Genomic DNA, 19,371 nt, shown 5'->3' with positions numbered 1-19,371 from the left:
ATATATATATATACATGCACTATAATTCTTTTAAACAGAATCTTAGAGGAATTGTGTTTATGGAAAAAATCAGTGTGAAATCTGCCTCAGCCACATCTACAGAGCACAGTATTATTTATACTTCTCTTTGGCATATAAAAGTTGTATGTATTTTGTAGCCTCACACTGCCTGACACATATTAAACTCTGTGTGTACTGGCATCTATTATTACCAAGTTGGCTGCATTAGCAGGTAAGTCACTACAAATAACAGTAGTGTTTCTCCTAGAAAGGCATTATAAAGTTGTTCCCTGGGCTAAAGTCACTCAGTCCCTAAAACTGAATGTAAAAGAGCTACGCTCACACTGAAAATCCAGCAAATAATAGTATACCATCCTTCCTCAATATCTGTTAATGGTGACTACAAAATATATACAATTTTAGGTTTCCACATAAAGGTAGAAATAATACTGTGTTCTGTTATTGACACGGCTGAAGAAGATTCCAAATTGATTGAAAAAAAAAAAAGACCACATATATCTAAGACTAACTTAAGAAATATTGTGCAATATAAGTAAAAGCATAAATATTTAAAAAAATTTTAAAGCAAGCATTCCTGTTACAAAATTAAATAACATGATGTGATAAATTTTAAGTCTAGCCATTGGTTAAGTAAACTTTAGGGCCAGAAATTGCTGGTCCTTTTGCATGGCATATTAAGAGCAAACCAAACACAGTAACTCAAACTATGGTGACATAGGGAAGCACATTACATAAAATTATATAATAGCAACAGCCATCTCTGACCACAAACAGTACTTTAAAATCATGCCTTCAACATAAGCACTTATTTGTTTGCACATGCGCCTTCCTGCTGCTATCTGCCGCCATCACAAGATGATTATGGAAAATGGAAGGAAAGAACCCAAAGATTCTCCCCATATTTCACCTTTCTCATTTCCTACTCTAAGATGATTACCCTCATGAGACTCCATGTATTTTATGCAAAGAAACTGCCTGAGTAAGAGAGTATGCGGCTGAATGAGTGTGTGTGTGTGTGTGTGTGTGTGTGTGGTAGTGGTGGTACAGTGAGGGAGAAACAGACAGGAAAACGTTTGGGGAATATCAAGTCTGATTATAACATTCAGTTAGTAATCCTAGCATGCTCAGAGGTGGATTTTCTTGATATCAAAGTAAGAATTTCCAGATAATACAGTGATTACTACAAAACAGAGCAACATGGGCAACGTGACTGCTTCCTGAGGTGGACATATATTCAGAGTACAGGCACTGACACAGCAAAAATGGAATTTGTTTTTTAATGACTCTGGGATTTGTCGGTTGGGGGTGTGTGTGTGTGTGTGCACGCGCGCACATGAGCACATATGTCTATTATGTCTATATATTTTGTGTTTTATTCATTAAGTTAGTATTTTAGAAAAGGGCTCCCCTCCGTGCTCCCTTGGGACAGCATGTCTCCAGCTCCCTTTCTTTGTAATATACTTTGCACTAACGGGTAGCAGCTGGAAATGCTAATACCTTTGGCTGGGGTTATTTATATTCATGAAAACAATGTTAGAGATTGGAGACAAATTAGATGGGCAGGCTCTAAATTGCATAGTTGAGAATTTTATTTCTCTAGAGAGAGGGGAATAAAATGTGTTTTTCATTCAGTGTATAAACAGCTAAAATCTTGATACTCCAAAGAAAAACAAAAAGAAAATGTAGACAATTCACACACACACACATCAATGAATGTACGAAAATTTATGCCTCACTAAAAACCTTTAAAAATGCAAATTAAAATTTAATTTTTGATTATCAAAATTAGAAAAGATCTTTTTAAGAGTATAATCATTATAAGAAAGGATGCTCTCAAACAGACACTCAAATGCTGCTAGTGGTAGTATAAATTGGCAGAATCTTTCCTGGAGGGTAACTTGGCACTATATATCAAAAACCTTGAAAATTTTCATATCCTTTGATTAAGTACTGAATTATATAATTAGTACTAGGATTTATTCTAAGCTAATAATCCAAAAGGACAAAGCCTATGTATAAGGTAGTTATCACAGCATTAATCATAATAGAGAAAAATTAGAAACAAAGGATATTTTAGTACATCCATACTGATAGAATATTTTAAGCTTACTAAATTCGTGTTTTCCAAGTACACTTAAGGATATGGAAACACTGTCATTATAAACTATATGATATATAATCCTAATTTTTTTAAAATAAAAAGTTATATATATGTCTTTTTATAAAGACATGAAGAAAGCACACCATAATGCTAATGCTAGCTATCTTTTGATGGTAGCAACTTTTTTACTCTATACCTAACTGTATATTTTTTTATTCTTTTTTTAATTGAAGTATAGTCAGTTTACAATGTTGTGTCAATTTCTGGTGTACAGTGTTACGTCTGAGTCACACATATACATACATACATTCCTTTTCATATTCTTTTCCATTATAGGTTACTAAAAGATATTGAATATAGTTCTCTGTGCTATACAGTAGAAACTTGTTGTTTATCTATTTTATATACAGTCTAACTGTATATTTTAAAATTTTTGTTAATAAAAACAGATACCTAGACATAATTTATTATTCTTGGATCACCCAATAAGGGATTTAAAAATTTTTTTTAATATGCAGTAAGGTATATTGTACTTCCAAAATACTTAAAATATTTTTAAAATCAGTATTTTCAAAATAATCATTATTCAGTGTGTGGTCTGTGGACTAGCAACCTTGGCATTACCTCAGTCCTCACCCCAGATCTATGAAATTAGAACTGTATTTTAATAAAATCCCCAGGTGATTCATATTCACCAGAATGAGCACATAGCCTTTTATAATCAGAAAGCACAATAAACATTTAAAAAATATTATGACCTGTACTATTTGCTATTAATTCTATAACCCAAATTTAGTGGCTTAGAAAACATTCTCTCACTCTGAACGTCAGAAGTCTGGGTACACCCTGGCTCAGCCAGGCCCTCTGCTTAGTCTCCCTAGGCTGAATCAGGGTGGTGGCAGCACTGCCTTCCTCTCTGGAGTCCCTGGAATGAATGCATTTCCACTCATTCAGGTTGTCAGCAGACCTGAGTTTCACGCAACTTGAGGACTGAGGTCCCTGTCTGTTTGCTGGCTTTCGGCTAGGGATTGTTTTTCTCTAGAGGCCAGCTGCGGTCCTGGCTCGTGGTCCCCTTCTCCATCTTCAAGCCTTCCCATGCTTCTCATCTCTCAGACTTCCCATTCTGCCTCATGTCTTTATTTTTAAAGGTTCATGTGAATTGGCTCCATCTGGATAATCCAGGATAATCTCCGTTTTAAAATCCAGAACCTTAATTGCACTGGCAATGTCCCTTCTGCCAAATGTTAATAACAAGTTCTGGGGAGTAACAGAGTGTGGGCAGGCATCTTTGGGGGCCACTACTCTGTCTGGGTGGTGGAAGCACTTAAGCCTGATTTCCCTTCCATTCTGTTGTGCTGTTAACTTTCCTGCCCTCACACATTCCTCCCACGGCACCACCACAACTAGCGCCCACCACCACCATCACCCCTTCTCATCTTTCACCTTCTGGAAAACTTAACTATTCAAGGATTCTTTTTGTTCCATTCCTTTAGTTGTTAGTGTAAAGACTCAGTGGGGAAAACAATCTCCATTAAAAAGAAAAAAAAAACAAGGATTTGCTGGACCTATAACATGTTACTTTTAGGTGAATGTTAAAAGCGCTGTAACACTCGTTGAGGAATGCAGATTTCCTAAGTGCGGACACCAGACCTGCGCAATTTCCGAAGCCCAAACAAGATTCTTTTTTTCCTCCAATATTAACTTAGTAAAATCAGAATATAAAAGCATGATTGGTCCCCTGCTGGCACTTTAAAGAACACTGAGGGCTAGAAATCTAATTAAGGTCTGACTGAAGGTGGAAAACCGGGTATGTATCACACATAGTTAGTAGAATTAATGTATGCTATTAAGAACTTTTTCTAATTACAAAATATTTCAAAAATACAAAAATAATAACATATTCATGTACTCATCACTCAGATGTTACAGATACGAACTTTTTGCCACATTTATTTCTGAGCTCTATTCTCATCTCTCTCCCTTCTTTTTCCCACTTCCTTCTCTCTCCACTGGCAACGAATATCCTGAAGTTGGTGAGAGTCATTTCCATGCATGTTTTAACTTTTACCAAATATTCTACTTACTAACCAAATGGTAAACGTCTGCATGAATTCTAGAAAAGAGATCGCTAAGTAATAGTATTTCAGTGTTATGCCCAGCATCTCAAAAGACAGTGTACCCTGACCAGCCAGCATTGGTCCTAAGTTGGTCAATAGTAAGTTAGCAGGTTATTTCTACATTGGAAGTGAATGCATCAGACTATCATCGTTTGATGACATGAGCCATTAAAATCATTCAACTAACTTTGTCTACTCTGATTTATCCCTCCCACTGTTGATGGACATTTAGGGTTGTTTCCAGTCTTTAGCTAATATGAATGGTGCTGCTATGAATATTGTAGGACATATCTTTAGGTGACCATTTGTATGCATTTCTCCTGGATTTATACTGTCTTACTTTTCTACTGCTGCTGTAACAAATTACTGTAACTTTGGTGGCTTGAAACAACACAACTTTATTATCTTATAGATCTATAGGTTAAAAGTCCAACATGAGTCTCACTGGTTTAAAAATCAAGATTTTGGTAGGGATGCATTCTTTTCTACAGGCTCCAAGGGAGAGTCCATTTCTTTGCCTTTTCTAGCTTCTAGAGGCTGTCCACATTTCTAACCGCATTCCTCCATCTTCAAAGCCTGCAGAGGTGGGTTGAGTCCTCACACTGCATTCCTCTTACCTTGCACCTGTTACTGTACTTCCTTTTCTGACCCTAAACTCTTCAGCCTCCCTCCTCCACTTCAACAACACTTGTAATCACACTAGGCCCACCCACCAGGAGAATCTCTACTTTAAATTCAGCAGATAAGCAACCTTCTTTCCAACTGCAACCTAATTGCCCTTTCCTATATGTCATAACATAGTCATTGGCTCCAGGGTTAAGCTAAAGACATTTTTGGAAGACCATTATTCTACCCACTGCATATACCTAGGAGTAAAATGACTGTGTCACGGGGCATATGGCATTATTCAACTTTAGTAGATACTGGCCTTTTCCAGAATTTTGTACCAATTTACACTCCCATCAGTAGTTTGTGAGAGTTGCACTTGCTCCACACCCTACTAACACTCGATCTATTCCATCTTTTCATCTCAGTTAGTTCTTCTGGTGGGTACAGAGTAGAAAGGAACTGTCATTTTAATTGGCATTTCCTTAATAACTAATGAGTACTTTTTAACCTACCTTTTGGCCATTCAGATATCCTCTGTGGAAAGTCAGTTCAAGTTGTCTGCCCACTTGTTTTAATTGGGTTGCCTATCTTATAGCTTTGAAGGAGTTCTTTATATATTCTAGATATGTCTTTTATGGATTCAAAATACTGAGATAACCGTCTCTTACTCTGTGGGTTGCATTTTTATTCTTCTAGTTTTGTTTCTGATAGAAATGATTAATCTTAACAATCTAATTTATCAATGTTTTTCTTTATGGTTAGTGATTATTGTGTCCTATTTAAGAAATCTTTGACCACTTCAAGATCACGGAGATATTGTCCTGCTTTCTTTCAAAAAGTTTACTGTTTTACCTTTCACTTTTAGATTTGCAATTCATCTGGAATTGATTTTTACACATACACATGCATTTACTAAAGAGACCATCCTTTCCCCACTGCACTACAGTGTCATGTCTGTCTTAAATGACCATACCATTTGGATCTGTTTCTGGATCTCTACTGGCCAGATTTTCTATCTTTGTGCAAAGAGCACACTGTTCTAAATTACTACAGTTTTATAATAGGCTTCCTATATGTAATACAGACCTTCCAATTCTGTTCTTCATAATTACCTTATTTTTTCTTGGTACCCTGCATTTTCATATGAATTTTAGAGACTCAGTTCACACACACACACACACACACACACACACACACACACACACACACAGAAACTTGCTGGATTGTTACTGCGATTACATGAAATCTGGAGATTATTTTGGAGGAGAAGTGAATTTTTGTAATATTGAGTCTTTTATTCCTCAGATGTGGTATATTTCATTATTTATTTAGGTCTTCCTTAATTTCTTTTAGTAATGTTTTCTAGTTTTCAGTGTAGAAGTCAGATGCTTCTTGTAGATTTGTTTCTAGGTTTTTTTTTTTTAATGCTACTGTAAATGTTATTGTTTTTAAAATTTTTGTTGTCTGCTGCTGGCATACAGAATGCTACTGATTTTATTGGCCTCACAGCCAACAAACTTATAAAATTAACTTATTCTAGTAGATTAGTTATATATTCTCTTGGGTATATATTCTTTTGGGTAATATATAGTTACATATTCTTTCTATATACACAATCATATCATTTGTGAATAATAAGGTTTTATTTCTTATAATCCAATCCTTATAACTTCTTTAATCTTGCCTCACTGAACTGTTTGGGATTTCTAGCACAATGATGACCAGAAGTGGTGACAGTACCCACTTTGTTCCTGATGTCAGAGGGAAAGCTTTCAATATTTTTATCATTATGAGATGTCTGCTGTAAGATTTTTATAAATGTTCTTTATTAGACTAAGAAAGTTCTTTCCTAGTTTGCTAAGAGTTTTTATCATGAATAGATGTTGAATTTTGTCAAATGCTTTTTCTGCATCTATCAAGATTGTAATATGATTTTTTTTGTTAATGTGGTATATTATACCAATTCATTTTGTAATGTTAAACCAACCTTGCATTTCTGGAATAAGACACTCTTGGTCATGATGTATTATCCTTTTTATCATTAGATTTAATTTATTAATATCTTGTTAAGGATATTTACATTTATGTTCATGAGAGTGACTGGTCTATAGTTTTCTTTCTTATAATGTCATTTTTAGGTTTGGGAATAAATATTATACTCATTAAAAGAGCTGGAAGTATGACTTCTTTTTCTATTCAATGAAAGGGTGTTACTGTAAGATTGCAATGAATGTGAGGATGTAATGTAAGATTGGTGTTACTTCTTCTTAAATGTTTGGAAAATTTCACTGATAAATCTACTGTATTTGTAAAAAGTAAAATTTCAGGGGTTGGTCTCAAAATAATGACTCCTGATTAATTCCTAACATCCCCACACAACCTCCCCAAAGTTAAAAAATTAGCAATGAGCAAAAGAAAGCCAGACATGATCCATACCCACAGGACTATGCAGAGGCAGAGAATACTACATCTTTAAAATGATCTGTAAGTAGAGGAATGAACACCAAATTAAAAAAAAAAAGATTTCACTTTTGAAAATGAGTAAGGCTGAAAGTTACAGTTTTAAGTAAGCACCATTTCTGAAGCAGACCCAGGTAAGTAGAAAAGGGGTGGTTTCCTTGGAGAAATACAAGAGAAAAAACGTAAGAGGGGGGAAAAATAAGGATTCTGTAAAAACAAGAGATACAAAAGTCATGCCAGCTCCTCTCCCATTTCCACTGTTATCACCATTACCAATGTCATCCATCCAAAAACTAAACTGTTAGATGATGGCATTCTCAACCAAGGAATCCTAGCCACAAAATACTTAGGAATAGAAAACATCAAGCCAGTTCTATAAAAAAAAAAACTACTGTAAGAATAAAGCAAAACATGTAAAATTCAAACATTTCATTTGATGAAAAGTGCCTCCCTTCCCAAGCAGAAAAATGTGAAATTAAAGAAAAAAACTGTAATGATCACTCCAAACTGAAAAATATCTTCAAATAGCATAGTTATATGGAAAAAGAAAATTCCTGAATCAGAATTTTTTAAATCAGGGATAGAAATGTACAAAAAAAAAAAAGTGTAGTGGGTGGAGACATAAAATGAGTAAGAGCTGACTGACTCAAGAAATAGAAGAAAAAAGACAAGAACAGGTTTGAATAAAAATTGAGGAAGGGTCACTGAAGACAAAGAGGGAAACAACCAAGAGACTAAGAACTGGCTAAAAAAAGAAAACAGAAACAGACAAAGAACATGTAATATATGTAAATATATGTACAACTAAAACAACTGAAACAACAGTGACAAGCTGGGCAAACACATAAAAATATATCATTGAGAATAACAAATGTCCCTAATATTTAAAGAATTTATAAAAACTAAGGGAAATAAGCCAAATATCCTATAGAGAAATAACCAAAACATGAATAGATAATTCACAAAAAAGGTACAAAAATTGTTCTTAACCATATGAAAATGTGATCAATTTCACTTACTTAAAGGAAAATGCACATTAAAACTATGCTGAAATACTATTTCTCACTTATCAGATTGGCAAAAAAAAAAGTTTAAGTTAAGTAGCCTTTTTTGGCAAAGGAAAGTGAAACAGACTAGAGAAAATGGAAGAATGGTCTATTCCCTAGAGAATTTAGCAAAATCTAATAAAACTAAACATCCATTTAACCTGTGATTCAGCAATCTTATTTGTAGAATTTAACCTTACGAGATAGCATTAATACTATCAAAAAAGTCCACACACACACAGTTACTCACTGGAACAGTGTACATATTCAAAACATAAAATTCAATTAACAAGAATGGGAGGAAAGAAAAATTAAAACTGAATACAAAAACTAACTGAACCAAAGTATTTCAAATAAATAATACACTGAAGACAGAAAAATTACCTTTGACTATTTACCCTTGGTCTGGGAGAAAAACCTGCAAAACTTGAACTCTTTTTAATAGTTTCACTTTTCATAATGATATAGGGACAATAATTTTAAAATTACCTTATATGCTTTGTAAGATTAAGTAAATGAATAAATATGCTGGTGTTATTGGGAGCTGGGGTCATGGCTGTTGCAGGAGATACAATAAGAAATGGGAAAAGACAAGAACAAACTTTGTAGGAACAGACTGGGCTTGGAGATATCAATATAAACTCATGACCTCTAATTAATTAATGCATGATCTAGCTTTGTTTGCTCAGAGTCTAGAAACAAAGATGCCAGGAGCAATGAGAACACCCAGCATCTAGATCTTGGTTTTTAAATATTACCCACCTCCCCTCTGCCTTAAAGGAACTAGTGCTCCCATGAGAAATGCCAGAGACCAGGGCCAAGAAGAGGAAGACATAAGATGAGTCTGGACTATCTTATTATACTCAGAAAGTAAGTAAGTGCTCAAATGAATGAATGGATGAATGAATGGTGGAGCATTTCAAAAAAGACACAGGAGCCAGATTGAAAGGCTTCCCATTGGCCAAATCTGGGACAATTTATGCATCAAAATAATCAAGGATAGTAATGAACCATAAACCACTAAAAAATAAGAATCCATTAGTTCACACTGATGATAAATACACACATGCACACATACACACAGACACATACACACACAAGAAACAGGTAAAGGAGGGCTTGTCGTCAGAGCAGAATGACAACTGATATACATGCAGGAAATGGTGAAGTTAGAGAAATAAAAATTTGCGATCATCTTAGCAAAGATGGTTTGGGCAATAATAATCAGGAATGCTCAACACAGTGGAGAAAGTTCGGCAAAAAGAAGAATATTACTAGTTGCAAGGAGGAAAAAAGCAACCACAGTGGAGAAACCAAACACTTCGACAGGGTGATCAAATTTAGCATCACCAATGACAGGCGGAAAGACATTGTGTGTGTTCAGATGTGATACTCTTTGACAATACAATATCCCTTTTGTAGGGGTATTATCCAGAGATACATAACCTGAATGAAATCATCAGAAGACACCAAAGAGATGAACAATCTATTGAAAAACAAAAAACAAAACATGGCCTGTTTTCTTTAAAAATGTCAAGTCATGAAAGACAAGGGTTGGCCGAAGAATCCTTCCAGACTAACAGAGAGAAAAGGGCTCTGACAACTAAGTGCAGTACGCAGCCCGGCAGTGGAGGGAAACACTGCTATCCTGGGAGTTAGTGCCGAGCTGACTCACCTGGAATACGGACGGTGTATTAGATAAAAGCACTGCATTAATGTAAAGCTTCCTACATTCAACAATTGTGCTGGGACTATGTAAGAGAATATTCTAGTTCTTAAAAAAGAATATACATATTTGTGTGTATGTGTGTGTATTTAAAGGAGTAAAAGAGCAAGATGTTTGCAACCTACTCCTAAATTTCTCAGGAAAAATTATTATATGTATTATACATAAAAAAATACACACACACACACACACAAAGTGAAAAACAAAACCAAAACAGCAAAATGTTAAAAACTAGTGAGTCTAAGTGAGTAGGGAAACTCTTTGTCCATTCCAAGATTGGTTCCAGACCCTCTGCAGATACCAAATCCTCGGATGCTCAATTCCCTTATGTAAAATGGTGCAGTATTTGTATATAACTCACGTACATCCTCCCATATACTTTAAATCATCTCTGGATCACTTATAATACCTAATACAATGTAAATGCTATGTACATAGTTGCCAGCACCTAGCAAATTCAAGTTCTGAATATTTAAATATTTTGAAACTTTCTGGAAAATTTTTTCCCAACTATTTTCCATCCTTGGTTGGTTGAATCCTCAGATGTGGAATCCACAGATACAGAGGGCCTATATTTCCAAACAAAAAATACAATTCCAATTTCTCTCTTATACCAAATTCAGTGGCAAAAAATATTCAGACATGTAATTAAACTGTTTTTGTGCTTTTGATTGCCAAAAATTGATGCTGAAAAGTCAAGCAGGCTGAGTTTGTCATTTTCTATTTTCATGGGTAGTTTTGAGATATTTTTATCAGTGAACCTTTATAAATTTGGTGTATACAGGAACTTTGACTAATGTTTTCTAAAAGGTATCTAAACAAAAATTTAAAAAGATACAGTTTATGAGGGTAACAGAATAACAAAGTCACCAGTTTTCACTGGTGATCAGAAAGGAATATAAAAGTTACCAAAAAAATCTGGCAACTGTATTCTCTATGCCAAGCCCATATGTTGTAGGTAGAACGGCCCCACAAAGATGTCCATGCCCTAATTCCTGGAGTTGTGCGTATGTTACTTCACACAGCAAAAGGGACTGCACAGATGTAATTAAGGTTACATATAGCAAAATAGGGGGATTATCCTGGATTACCTGAGTGGGCCCACATGAGCTCTTAAAAGCAGGAAACTTTCTCCAGCTACAGTCAGAGCTGCAGCAGAAGGGTAAATGAGAAAGGTTCAGTATGTGAAAGGAACTTAACTGACCATTGCTGAAGGAGGCCCACATGGAAAACAGGAGCAGGAATGCAGGCATCCTTTAGGGGCAAAACTGGCCTCTGGCAGATAGTCAGCAAGAAAAATAGGGACCTCAGTCCTACTTGTGCATGGGGCTCAATTCTGCCAGCTGTAACCTGGGTGAGCCTGGAAGCAGATGCTCCCTCAGAGTCCTCAGAACCCAATCCAGCCAACATGCAGATGTGCCCTTATGTGGCCAAGTCTGCAGAAACCAGCTGGGTCCCATCAGACTTCAGTACCTACCTATCTGTGAGATAATTAAACTGATGCTGTTTTAAGTCACCAAATTTGTGGTAATCTGTTATGGCTGCAGCAAGAAACTAATACTCAAATAAATATTTTCTTAATTTATATTTCATTCTAGATATTTTAATTAATCAAGACAAATTTTAAAAATTAGAGGCAAATTTATTTTATCACAGTTCTAGATTTTTATTTTCTCATCCATTTGTCACTAAAGGGAAACATAATGTTGGAGTGACTAGATTCTGAGCACTATGGAATGCCACTTTTCAATTCATAGGTTAATGTTTCGTTTTAGAAAATGTTTTTAAAAAGCCATTTTCTATAAGAATGTTTCACATGAAATTTATGACTCAGTTGAAAGCAGTTTAGTATGAAAGTCTGTATTTGCCAAGTAGTCCTGAGTGTTTCTAACATATTCATTCATTACATGTATAATCAGCTGGTGCTTAAAGGGTTTGGGAACAGGGAGAGGGGCAATGCCAGAATGTTGTATGAATTCACTTCTTTGGAATATTTGTATTAAGAATATCTCTCATCTTCTGAAATAGTTTCCATTTGTAATAAAAGAACAGCAGGAATGAAAGTGTCAGTTGAGTGGATTCCAGGCATTCTCTAAGTTAGAAAGTCAAACAAGCTAAAAAGAACCAAAATATATGCCTAAGGAAAGAACTTACCTTTTTAGCAGAATGCTATGAAATCTTTTGGTTTTTTTTTTTTTTTTTTTGGAACAAGCAGATCTTTTTAGAATACAGCTAAAGCAGTTTGTCGCAGAAGATAACTGACACGGTGTTGATAAAGTTGGGAGGGGGTGGAATCAGCTAGAGAACTTGTATTGATTTATTGCTTCCTTGCAGCTGTGACTAGGAATATAGTTTGGTATATAATCTTCTCTGTTAGCCTTTAAGTTTTAAGAACTTTTGCATTTAGTGTGTCAATTTAAAAGGGCCAAACAATTCTAGGACTGTGCTTTTCACACTTTTGTTATGAAGGATCAGTTTCTATTTTTTTAGTTTCATGTCAGTGGACCAATAATTTTATAAGATGTAATAAAACTATATTACAAGAATAATTAAACAAAAACCAAGACATAAAAGTTTCTTGAATGGCAGTTCCTAGCATAAATGGGTGCTAAACACATGTTTAATGAATCTACTGAACTCAATTTAATATGAGTGTCCTGTATATGCCAAATAGTTGGCCCACAAATGAATATGTCTTCATTGGAAAAATGAATGTATCTGGTATGTTACTGAATATGCCTGATGAGGGCAGTACCCTCAGACACCTCCTGACCAAAAAAATAAATATTTCATGAGGTTCTAGGACACATGATACTTCCTTCATTTAGAGGAGAACAACACAGCAAGGTAAATTAGCAGTGGCAAAGGAGTAAACAATCTCTGATTATTTTTCCCTGTGATTTTGCCTTTTGCCTTAAACCCTAACTACACCCAAACATAGATCAGGAATAAATATAAAGGTTGATGCAAAAGTCTAATAAATACTTAAAGATGAACACCAGACTCTATTTTAGAGGGTATACTTTCTCCAAAGTACACCTGTAAAGTTTTAATTTGCACTTACTTTTATGTAGGTGATTTTTAAGTGTAGTAATGTACTTTCACACATGGCTTAGAATTCTTTAAATATATTAAATTATGTATTTAACTATATACTTTATATGTTATATGTTATATAATTATACATTTATATTATATATTCTATAAGTATCTGTATTTCAGGGTGAAGTGAGAAAAGCATTTAATCCTTTTTCACACAGAGCATTTTATGTTTAGCCCCACATTGTCTCACAGAACGAAATGTAGCATCCTGATGCACTCTACGTTGATGACAGCAGAGGGCACTGTCATGAAATGGCCATTTTCATCATGTACAAGAATCCTTTCCAATTAGGAAGTATTAGTTTTCAAAGAGGCTGAGATCTTTGTAAATTGTCTTACATACCAAAACTATTTTAAAGTCTCTATTTATGTGAATACAAAGTGATATATTTCAACTTATAAATTGAAAACCGAGTCATAGATTTAAAAAAGAAGAAAAATTAATATAAAATGTTACTACTCTGCATGAATTAGCTTACTGAATCTTTCCTCATAGTCTTTCTATTAGTATATGTTGCCATTTATATAACGTTAAAAAAGAAAAAATAGACTCTATTGGTTACAGAATAGTTAGCATACAAAACTATAAAAGAAAGTAAGAAAGTAACTATCATGAAACTCAAGGTAAGTTTCCTGTAGATAGAAATGAGGGGGATAAGACTTAGGAGGGGCATGTGGGGGTGGGGGGGTTGGAGTGCTGGTAATGTTCCAATTCTTGACCTACAACATGGTTACATAGGTTCCCACTTTGTAGCAAGTCATTAAAGTCTACATTTATGTTTTATACACACAAAACCAAAACAAAAAAGACCTTACCAAAATTGCATCATTCCTATAAAGTACTGCAATTTAATACTGCAGTAAAATTGAAGGTTTGTTGGTCCCAAATAACCTTCTCTAAGTTTATTCCCTAATCAGCCCAAAATCACAAAGTTACTACAAATCACAGTAAAGATAGCAAATGGATTTCAGAAAACTTTTTATTAATAAGGAGACAACTACAGCAGACTTTTTCTCCATTCTCTTTTTTTCCTTTAGATTTTTTTTTGGGGGGGGGAAGGGTTCTTTTCTTTGTATAATTCTTTTAAATCTTAAAGTTTCATATATTTCCTTGGTTTCCCTCTCCAGGGACTTTGCTAATACGGATTTGATTAATTCAGAATCATTTTGTTTTGTTAACTGCTTGAAATGCATAGTAACAAAGTAATGATGGAGTTATATTAGACTGACCAAAATTATCTCCTCTAACGACTGGCAAAAAGGAAATATCTGCTAATTGATTATCCTGTGTAAGAATATATACACTATTTATATTCAGGCAAAAAAATAAATTTGAGCATGTGTTAGTTACATTTATGCCAAGAGTAATACAATTTTTAATCCTACCTGAAATCACATGCTGTAGTAAGTTCTGCTCCTCCGCCCAATGCCCGACCTTGAACAAGTGCAACACTTATTAAAGGAAGTCTGTATATTGGAGGAAAAAGGAAAAATGGATGTTACTATTTTAAATTTCAATATTAATTTATAAATGTTATTAAAAATTTTAAGATGCAGTAGAAACAAAATTACTGAACTACATTTATAATAACAAACACACCTCAAAGGACAGTAGAACCACATGCTTGTATATCATAAGCAGCAAATCCAGTGTAATACTGAAGATACAACAATTCATACTACAGTGGTGCCTGCAAATGTAACTGACTTGCTACAATCTCATTATAAAACTTCAACAGATGAGGAGCTGTTTCTTATGGATGAACAAAGAAAATGGTTTCTTGAAATGGAATTTACTCCTGGTAAAGATGCTGTGAATATTGTTAAAATAACAACAAAGGATTTAAAATATTCCATAAAACTTATTTGATAAATCAGGCAAGGTTTGAGAGGATTGACTCCAATTTTGAATGACCTTCTACCATGGGTAAAATGCTACTGCAGACAAATTGTTTGTGAAAGAAAGTCAGTCAATGCAGCAAACTTCATAGTCTTATTTTAAGAAATAGCCACAGCCACCCCAATGTTCAGCAATGACCACCCTGATCAGTCAGCAGCCTTCAGCTTCGAGGTAAGATTCTCCACCAGCAAAAGATTACAATTCGCTGATGGCTCTGATGATGGTTAGCATTTTTAAGCAACAAAGTAGTATTTAATTAAGGTATATACATTGCTTTTTTTAGATATAATGTTATTGCATACTTAATAGACTAAAGTATAGTGTAAACATAACTTTTATATGCACCGGGAAGCCAAAAAATTTGTGTGACTTGCTCTATTTTGATACTGCTTTATGGGGGCAATCTGGAAGCCAACCCACAATATCTGCCCTGTATACAGCTCCTGGAACCTCTCTGCAACTGCAAATCAGAATATTTCAATGTAATATTGCCTTAGTCCATTTTACTGATATCAGGTAATAAATGGGAAATTTGAGGCTGTATCCAAAGGGAAGAAATGTGATATAGAAGACTGAGCTCCAAAACCGTGTTATTATGAAGGTTCCTATTAAAAATTTGTTCATTACTCAACTGAAGTGATCCAGAGACTGATCCTGTATAAATCTGGTTCTGTAGTCAAGGTTCTGAAGTAAAAACATACCTTCACCTTTCTTGTTTGTAAAGACCCACTTTGCAGAGGAGGTGCGTGAATATTAAAAGATAAATCTGAAATGTTTCAAAGTATAGAATTTTTTGTAGGTTCTCACCAAAATGAAAAGGTGCAGGTCTAAAGTAATTAAAAATTTCTTAACACACACTGCTTCCAAATAAAAGGGATTTTTTAAATCAAAAACTTAAGATTTATTTAGGAAAAAGTCAAATGTAATAGGGAGAGGTAGGTGAACAGGAGCTAAGACAATGAAAAAGTATTTTAGAATAGTAATGTTGATTCCATTTTTCTTTCTAGACTCTTACATACAGAGAATACCAAAAAAAAAAAAAGAAAGAAAGAAAGAAAGAAAAGAAAAAGAAAAAAAAAACAGTGATGTATAATTAACAAGTATATTAAATAAATATGAATTTCTTTATTTTTCACAATGTTTAAATTGTTTACATTCAGAATATGGAAGTAGAAAGCTAATCGGCCCTGTAACCTCAAATGCATCATGACAGGCCAAGAAGAATATCCTCCTTTTCTTCCTCATCTAGGTGCAAGGTGAATTCATCTTCCTTGGAAATCTGTAAAAGGCTTTCCAATTGGTAATTCTTTTCCTCTCTCCTTGAGATAGAGACCACTTCACTACATATTCCACTAAATTTGAATGTAGGTCATCTTTAGATGTCATCTCTTGACCAGTGTCTATTCTGCTCTAATACCAGTATTTAACTTTCCCATGTCTATAAATATAGCTGGTAATATAAAGCTCTTTAGAGGAAAGTACTATGTCTTAAATTCTTTTTATCTCTCATGTCTCTTACTTTCTAAATACTTGTGTGTACTTCACTAACATTTAATTAAATGACTACCCTTGATGGCACAAATAGATATTTTATCACTAGAATAAATATAATTAGAAAATCAATGACTATTTTTTAACTATTGCAAAACACAGAATAATAAACAGCTATTTCTGGATTTTTGGAAATTGTTTTTATTTTTATTTGTGTGTGTGTTTTTCTTTCTTCTTTTTTTTAACTTTTTTATTGAGGTATAGCTGACTTACAATGTTGTATAAGTTTCAGATATACAGCGAAGTGATTCAGTTATACATATATATACATTATTTTTCAGGTTCTTTTCCATTATAGGTTATTACAAGATGTTGAGTATAGTTTCCTGTGCTATATGGTAGGTCCTTGTTGGTTAGAAATTGTATTTAAAAAAAAAAAAAGATACATTACCTCACAAATCTTGTTAAGGTGTTTTGCATGAACATGCATAAGGCCATTCCATCCTTTAAATAAGAATAAACACAAAGGTATAACACAAACGTATTATAGAAGAAAATTTTTAAAAACATTTTCACATTTTCAGTATTTAGAAAGTAATAAAAACAAAAATATACCAAACTTTTTAAAATGAGATTTTCATTTAAAACTCTTTGATGCTATCTGACATGCAAATGATGCAGTGTTCGACTGTGTTGATCTTCTAGGGTTCCTTGGTCTCAGCCTTGCATGCTACTGCAAAGACTTAGCAAAGACTTAGCTGTGACGGTCAGATCACACACTCCAGAAAAGTGTAGAGATCTACTCAGGGAAATTAGGGGGGAAGAGGTATAAGACATACCCACCTATTATCCCAAACTCTGATCCCTTAAGAATATAAATATGTAAAAAACAATTTTCTTAACTGTAGTGTAACTTCACTGCCTCTTTTTTTTTTCCTCATATACTTTCTTCAACCTGGTATAATCTGGGCTTCAGCCTTCTCTCAAAAGACTCTCCTCAAAAGTTTCTAATAATCTCCTATTTGTTAAATTAGGCTTTAAATTAAATAAAGACTTTTCCTTATTATCATCTTCCTCTGTCTCTCCAGAGACCAAACATATATATCTTGCCTTGACCAGTTTCTTCACTTTGATATTCTGAGTTTCCAGCCACATTTTCCACTCCTGATCCTCTTCCTATGTCTTTGATTGCTCTTTTCTAGTTTTCCTCTTTGTCTCTCCTTATTCAGCTAACTGCTGTATTACCAAAAATCCAATCCATGATTCTCTTTCTCTCCTTTACCTACAATTTCTTCCTTCGAAGTCTCAGCCATTCCCATTGCTTCAACTGTTGTTTTCATGTAGAATCCCCAAACCTGCTAGAAATTTCACATTCTGCCAATACTTAAAGTTCAGCATAGCAAAACCAATTGGGAGTGAAAAAGCTGTTTTAATCCTAATGTTACCTCTTAATAAGAAAATAAACTTGAGCAAGTCACAACTATACTTCAGTTTCCTCATCCACAAGGAAGGAATGAAGAATAAAAAATACCTGTTATATCTGACTTAAAGCATAGCTGAGAAGATGAAAATGTACCTAAACATTCTGTAAAAGACCACAGAGAGAGTTTTGAGTTAGCAGAAAAAAGTTTTGTGGTCAAACAAGGCTCAGAATTTTGGTATTATCTCTGACTCTTCCATTTCACAGTTTTCCCACACTCAGTTGGTTACCAAGCACATCCCCTCAGTTCTTCCTTTGAATATTTCCAATGTAAATCCCTTTTCTATTCTCACTGCCTCTACACCAGTTCAGACTTGTGTTACTCATCCTTAGATTATTACAACAGCCTTGATTCCGAACAGGTCTCTCTGCATTTAATTTCTTATTCCTTTGTAATATATCTTGAATACAGCCATCTGATAAACCTTCCTAAAGGATGATAACTTCATATTACCAATAGAAAAAAGTCTAAATTCCTTGGGAAAGACTGATCCCAAACCATTTTACCAACTGTATTGACCCCCTCATCCAAGAACCCTAACTTCTGCCACATCAAACTGTGTGCCATTCCTTTCATGCTTTACACTTATTGTTGTTCCTGTGTCTCTGCTCATACCATTCCCACTATTTGGAACAGGCTGTCCTTTTCTCTACCTGTTTCAAGGAATGCTCAGATGAAATATTTTTTTATCAAGATTTACTAAATCCCACACTAACAGCTTTCTCCTTTGTGTTTCTGCAGTATTTTTATGTTTGTAATTTAATTACAGAATTTATAGATTGTCTTGTATGCATTGTGTTTGGATTTATTATCAGACACATCACCTACACAAGATAAGGTAAGGGCACAGAATCAGTAGAATGTGGTCCCAGCTCCCAGTCCTCAAAAATCTTATGAGGCATAGAGAAATGCAACATGCGTCAAGGCATAGGATGATAAGTAATTTAAGAAACGCCTTAACAAGCCGATAACAGTAGCCAGCAAGAAATTCATTTCAACTGGGTTGCAGTAGTTGAAAAGGCTTTACAGAGGAGAAAGGCAGAAGGCATTTGCTAGGCCTAGACAATAAGGTCTTTGAGGCTGACAAAATGCCTTCTTTACCCTCAAAAGCTAGTATAATGTTTTGCATACAGTACGTGCTTGTTGAAGTTAACTGAATCAGATGAATTTTAGATGGAGAATTATGTTGAATAATAAAACAAAGGCAGTTAAAGTTGTAAAGACCAAAATAATACAAATTTCCTAATTGAAAGCCTTTATCAGGAAGGTCAGTCTATACTATAAACTGATGAGAAAATTAATACAAGAACAAAAAGT

At 34.4% G+C, this 19,371-nt stretch overlaps 2 protein-coding genes across 3 annotated transcripts in view; one reads left to right on the top strand and one right to left on the bottom strand.

Moving 5' to 3' along the window:
• ECHDC1 (ethylmalonyl-CoA decarboxylase 1) overlaps positions 1 to 19,371 on the bottom strand; it is a 48,680-nt gene that overhangs the window by 4,738 nt on the left and 24,571 nt on the right. For both annotated transcript variants that reach the window (XM_010988618.3, XM_010988617.3), the window contains exons 4-5: positions 17,025 to 17,077; positions 14,569 to 14,649 (exon numbers count right to left, since the gene is read on the bottom strand). In XM_010988618.3, coding sequence (XP_010986920.1) covers positions 14,569 to 14,649; positions 17,025 to 17,077 — 134 coding nt within the window. The remainder of the gene's footprint in view (positions 1 to 14,568; positions 14,650 to 17,024; positions 17,078 to 19,371) is intronic.
• Positions 9,175 to 19,371, top strand: part of LOC105096325 (sex comb on midleg-like protein 1) — a 29,548-nt gene continuing 19,351 nt past the window's right edge. Inside the window, exon 1 of the mRNA XM_031456280.2 lies at positions 9,175 to 9,224. The gene's annotated coding sequence lies outside the window, so the exon portion shown is untranslated. The remainder of the gene's footprint in view (positions 9,225 to 19,371) is intronic.

This window comes from Camelus dromedarius, chromosome 6 (assembly GCF_036321535.1).
Source record: "Camelus dromedarius isolate mCamDro1 chromosome 6, mCamDro1.pat, whole genome shotgun sequence".
Lineage (NCBI taxonomy): Eukaryota > Metazoa > Chordata > Mammalia > Artiodactyla > Camelidae > Camelus > Camelus dromedarius.
Note: the sequence above shows the minus strand (reverse complement) of the source record. Positions and strands in the feature narration are given on the sequence as shown.